This window comes from Athene cunicularia, assembly GCF_003259725.1.
Source record: "Athene cunicularia isolate RWA chromosome 12 unlocalized genomic scaffold, athCun1 chr12_part1, whole genome shotgun sequence".
NCBI lineage: Eukaryota > Metazoa > Chordata > Aves > Strigiformes > Strigidae > Athene > Athene cunicularia.
The window spans coordinates 19,653,036-19,657,504 of NW_020799116.1; the positions used below are offsets into that span (position 1 = coordinate 19,653,036).

At 65.4% G+C, this 4,469-nt stretch overlaps 2 protein-coding genes across 4 annotated transcripts in view; one reads left to right on the top strand and one right to left on the bottom strand.

The window, feature by feature from the left end:
• Nucleotides 1–6: 6 nt before the first annotated feature.
• On the top strand, nt 7–1,350 carry GMPPB (GDP-mannose pyrophosphorylase B; the record flags this gene model as incomplete). The annotated part of the gene is made up of 5 exons (XM_026857400.1): nt 7–255; nt 333–411; nt 513–640; nt 826–1,008; nt 1,165–1,350. Coding segments are annotated over 5 exons (771 nt in total), but the record flags the coding sequence as incomplete, so codon positions are not given.
• Nucleotides 1,351–1,446: 96 nt separating this feature from the next.
• RNF123 (ring finger protein 123) overlaps nt 1,447–4,469 on the bottom strand; it is a 49,923-nt gene continuing 46,900 nt past the window's right edge. For all 3 annotated transcript variants that reach the window (XM_026857393.1, XM_026857391.1, XM_026857394.1), the window contains 4 exons: nt 2,640–2,782; nt 2,199–2,293; nt 2,001–2,086; nt 1,447–1,898 (listed from right to left, as the gene is read on the bottom strand). In XM_026857393.1, the coding sequence (XP_026713194.1) occupies nt 1,799–1,898; nt 2,001–2,086; nt 2,199–2,293; nt 2,640–2,782 (424 nt within the window). In that variant the 3' untranslated portion in view covers nt 1,447–1,798. The remainder of the gene's footprint in view (nt 1,899–2,000; nt 2,087–2,198; nt 2,294–2,639; nt 2,783–4,469) is intronic.

Consider the following 4,469-nt stretch of genomic DNA (forward strand, 5'->3'; position numbering starts at 1 on the left):
CCCTTCTTTGTCCTCAACAGCGACGTGATCTGCGAGTTCCCCTTCGCGGCGCTGGCCCATTTCCACCGGCAGCACGGCGGTGAGGGCTCGCTGGTGGTGACCCGCGTGGAGGAGCCAGCCAAGTACGGCGTGGTGGTGAGCGAGGCTGACACCGGCCGCATCTGCCGCTTCGTGGAGAAGCCGCGTGTCTTCGTGTCCAACAAGATCAATGCCGGGCTCTACATCTTCAACCCCGGCATCCTGCAACGCATCCAGGTACTGGCCGGGGGGCTGGGCTGGGCCGGGCTTGGGGGCTGGGCCCCCTGCTTCAGCCCCGTGCCCCATCTCCGCAGCTGCGCCCCACCTCCATCGAGAAGGAGATCTTCCCGGCCATGGCGCAGGAGGGGCAGCTCTACGCCATGGAGCTGCAGGGTAAGGCCCTGCCCACGGTGCAGGCAGCATGGCGGGGGGGGAGTCTTGCCTGCACTGCCACCCCCGTGCTGGGGGCTGTCACCGCGGCTCTGTCCCCGCAGGCTTCTGGATGGACATCGGGCAGCCGAAGGACTTCCTTACGGGCATGTGCATGTACCTCCAGGCGCTGCGGGCTCAGCACCCCGAGAAGCTGCACTCAGGGCCCGGTGTCGTAGGGAACGTGCTGGTGGTAAGTGCCAGCCCCCAGCACGCCGGCCCCAGGCACACGTCACGGGCTCTACACGTCCTCCCACTGCTGTCCTCGCTGCTGTCCTCGAGCTGTGCCCTCCTGTCCCTGCACTGGCCGAGCAGCACGGGCCGTGCCGAGAGCTCTGGCTGCCCTCCCGGCCCCAGCGCAGCCCCTCTTCCTTCCAGGACCCCAGCGCCAAGATTGGGGCAAACTGCGTCATTGGCCCCAACGTGACAATTGGGGCCGGTGTGGTGGTGGAGGACGGGGTGCGCATCAAACGCTGCACTGTGCTGAAGGGGGCCCGCATCCGCTCCCACTCCTGGCTGGAGTCCTGCATCGTGGGCTGGAGCTGCTCCGTGGGGCAGTGGGTGAGGATGTGGGTGCCTCTGCGGGGCATCAGGGCTCAGCTCTTGCTCTCCCGCCTCCTCGGGCTGTGGCCAGAGGGATGCGCCGGTGCCTGCAGGCAGGAGCGTGGCACTGAGCCCCGAGCTGGGGCATGTGCTGACAGGGCCTCTCTGGGGCAGGTGCGCATGGAGAACGTGACAGTGCTGGGCGAGGATGTCATCGTCAACGACGAGCTCTACCTCAACGGGGCCAACGTGCTGCCACACAAGTCCATCGCCGAGTCTGTGCCAGAGCCACGCATCATCATGTAGCAGCCCCTGGTGGGCCCCGCACTCCCGGCTCTCTTGGATTAAATATTTATATTTACATCCAGTGCTGAGTGCCATCTGAGCGTGGCCCGAGCACCGGGTCACTCACCAGGGCTGGCCTGGCTTCCCCTCCCCATGTCTCAGGGCACCACATAAGGAAGAATAATTTAATGCTGCATTTCATGAAGTCAGCCCCCAGCCAGAGGCAAGTTAACAGCCCGAACGCCCAGCCCGGCCCCCCCTGCCCCGGCCCCAGGGCTGCCGTGGAGCCAAGGCCTCGGGCTCCCCTCCCTGAGAACAGCCCGTGGGGCAGAGGCTGCCGCGGCCCAGGCGCTGGGCGAGGGGGTTGCTGGCCCCGAAGCCTGGCATCGGGCCTCTCCCTCCCTGCAGCCCCCCTGCCCTGCACTGGGTCCTGGCCCTGCAGACAAGGGCCCCGTGGCCCCAGGCAGAGTGGTGGGGGGGCCACCCCCCTCAGCTGGGGTAGCCCGTGGCGTGGGGCTGGACGCTACGAGCTGGCTGGCTTGGTGAAGTCGTCCACCCCCGTGATGGTGGCCTTGCAGAAGAAGCAGTCCTTGTTGTTCATCAGGTGCTGGTTGATGCAGGCTCTGGGACAGAGGAAAGAGCATGAGCTCCCCCTACATGGCACTGGGGGGGGGGGCAGGGGCAGGCAGTCGCCCCGTTGGGGGTTGCACAGGCGAGCTACTCACTTGCATGACTTGTGGGAGCAGGGTCTGAAGATGGCCGAGATGGGGTGTGCATAGCAGATAGGGCACAGGTCCTCCTCGCTGGTGGGCTGTGAGGGCACCGAGCTGTTAGCGCTGGCAGTGATGGCCCCATGTCCCAGGGCAGCTATGCCGGCAGCTGGGGCTGCTGCCAAGCGTGGGGACAGGGCTGGGGGCACTCACCAGCGTGGTGGCAGCCGCCTGCTTGGACTCCTCGCTCAAGTGGCTCAGCATCTTGTCCACCTTCACCAGCTCCTCAGCACTGATGTATTCCGTGTCTGTGGGGACAAAGCGGGTGTGCGTGGGGTGAATGTGGCCCTTGTGGACCAGCCAGGACAGGGACCCTGGTGCCAGGGACAGGGATCCCCATGCTGAGGGCAGCAAGCCTGGTGTTGGGCACCACAAAGAGACAAAAACTGCTGCCAAAAGCAGGCACTGGGCATGGCCCCATCCCAGGTGCTACTGCTGGGGGACAGTGGAAACCATGGATGCCTGTCCCCAGGGCTGAGGGGGGGGCTGGGACATGTCACAGGGGACACAGACACCTGCATCCCTGTCCCCCTCATCACAGCCATGGCTGAGTGATGAGCACAGCCCAGCTCCCAGCACGGTGCCAACACTTACAGGTGTGCAGGGAGAAATGGCGCTTGTCCGTGGCCGGGGCAGCAGCCGCCAGGGCCGAGGGCTCAGCGTGGCCCAGCAGGTACTGGATGGAGCGCAGCTGGAAGCAGGGGTCCGCCAGCAGCACCGCCGTCGCACGCTTGGCCCTGCAAGGGGACACAGTCAGGCCTTTGCCCTAGGTACAAGCCACCCTGTGGTCACAAGGCCACCCAGCTGCATCCCCAGCCAGTGACCTCCCCTCCCCAACGCCTGGCAGCATGGGGAAATGTGCTCGAATGCAGCTGAAGGGCAGCAGCCTTCCTCCTCCTCCTCTGCCAGCCCCCTCAGCGGCTCGGAGGATCGATATGGTGCATTAGCACTTGCTGAGGCTGCAGCCCTCACGCACCGGTGCCCAGCTGAGCCCGGCGAGCTGCAGGGCGGCCAAGGCAGCCCCCACCATCCTGTCTCCCAGCACCACAAGGGTAAAATGTGAAAGACCATGCAGCATCCTCCTGCTAGGGGCTGCAGCCTCCCGCCCTGCACCAAGGGGACGGCTCAAGGTGCCCCCACGGCAGGCGGGAGGGAGCAGGCATGACTCTCCCTGCCTTCAAGCGTGAGCAGGGACAGGCAGGACAGATGAAGGGCACCTCAAGCATCTCCATCAGGCACCAGGTCTGTGGCCTGTTCGTGGCCCTTGGCAAGGAGCAGCACTGGCTCTGTGGCCCCGGAGGCAGGCTGCGGGGAGCCCAGCAGTGGAGGCTGGGCCTGGGCTGGGGCACAGTGAGTTAACAGCCCCTTGAGCGCAGCAGCCGCAGCCGCCAAATTAGCTTTTTGCTGCCCTAATGGAAACCAATTCCCCATCCCCGCTTTCCACTTCCCACTAACGCGTCTGGGCTCTGGGCAATGACATTCCTGTGCGTCCTTCACCCCGCAGCTGCCCCCTCCTCACCGGCAGCCTGCGGCACCCCTTCTGCCCTGGGGACCCTACTGGGCTCACCCCATTGCCGGGGGGTTGGGGGGAGGTCCCTGACAGTTCATGCGGTGTGAGGGGGTGAGGATGAGAGCGGCGGGAAGGGCTGGGACCGGGTGCTGAGCCGAGAGGGGGGTGGGAGAAGATGATGACGACGGCCGTCCCGCTCCCAGCCTGGGTGCAGGATGGGCCGCCAAGGGCTCGCAGAGGTGCCGACGGGGCGGGTTTATTCCAGCGTCCTCCCGGAGGCTGGGCAAGGAGCAGCGGCCGCCCCGCAGGGCTGAGGTTGCGGTGCTTAGATGTGACATGTGCTCTCCAGCATGGGCTCGGCACCACCTCAGCAGGCACAGGCAATGCTTGGGATGGTGCCTTCAGCAGGTTTGGACATGGGCCCACTCAGCTGGGTCTCTTCTCTTTCCCAGACTTTCCCAGGGCAAATTCAAACCATCCTTCCCATGGGGTCCTTGTCTGGGTGCAAAGCCAGGGGATGGCATCACCTCAGCTCCATCCTCAAGGGGCAGGGTGCCACTCACCTATCAGTGTGACATCGAAGCACCTCATCATACCCGGGCAGCACCTCAGCATGGCCGGCTCGGCATCCTGGGCTCATCAGGAGCGTTGTGCTAACGCGAGGTGACAGGGCCAGCAGCGGTGGGTGCGCGGGGAGCAAGGGTGCAGGCCAGCGGGCTGCAGAGCAGAGCTATTGCTCTGCATCCCGTTGCCTTCACCAGCCACTGATCAGCAGCTGCAGGGCACGTGGCAGGGGGGCACGTATCACATGAAGCCGTGCGCAAGGTTGGTGTTAGGAGGGGTGCTGGGAGGAGGCGATTGTCTCGGGATAGCAGGTCTCCCAAACACTCTCTCCCTTCTTGGATGGGGGGGGG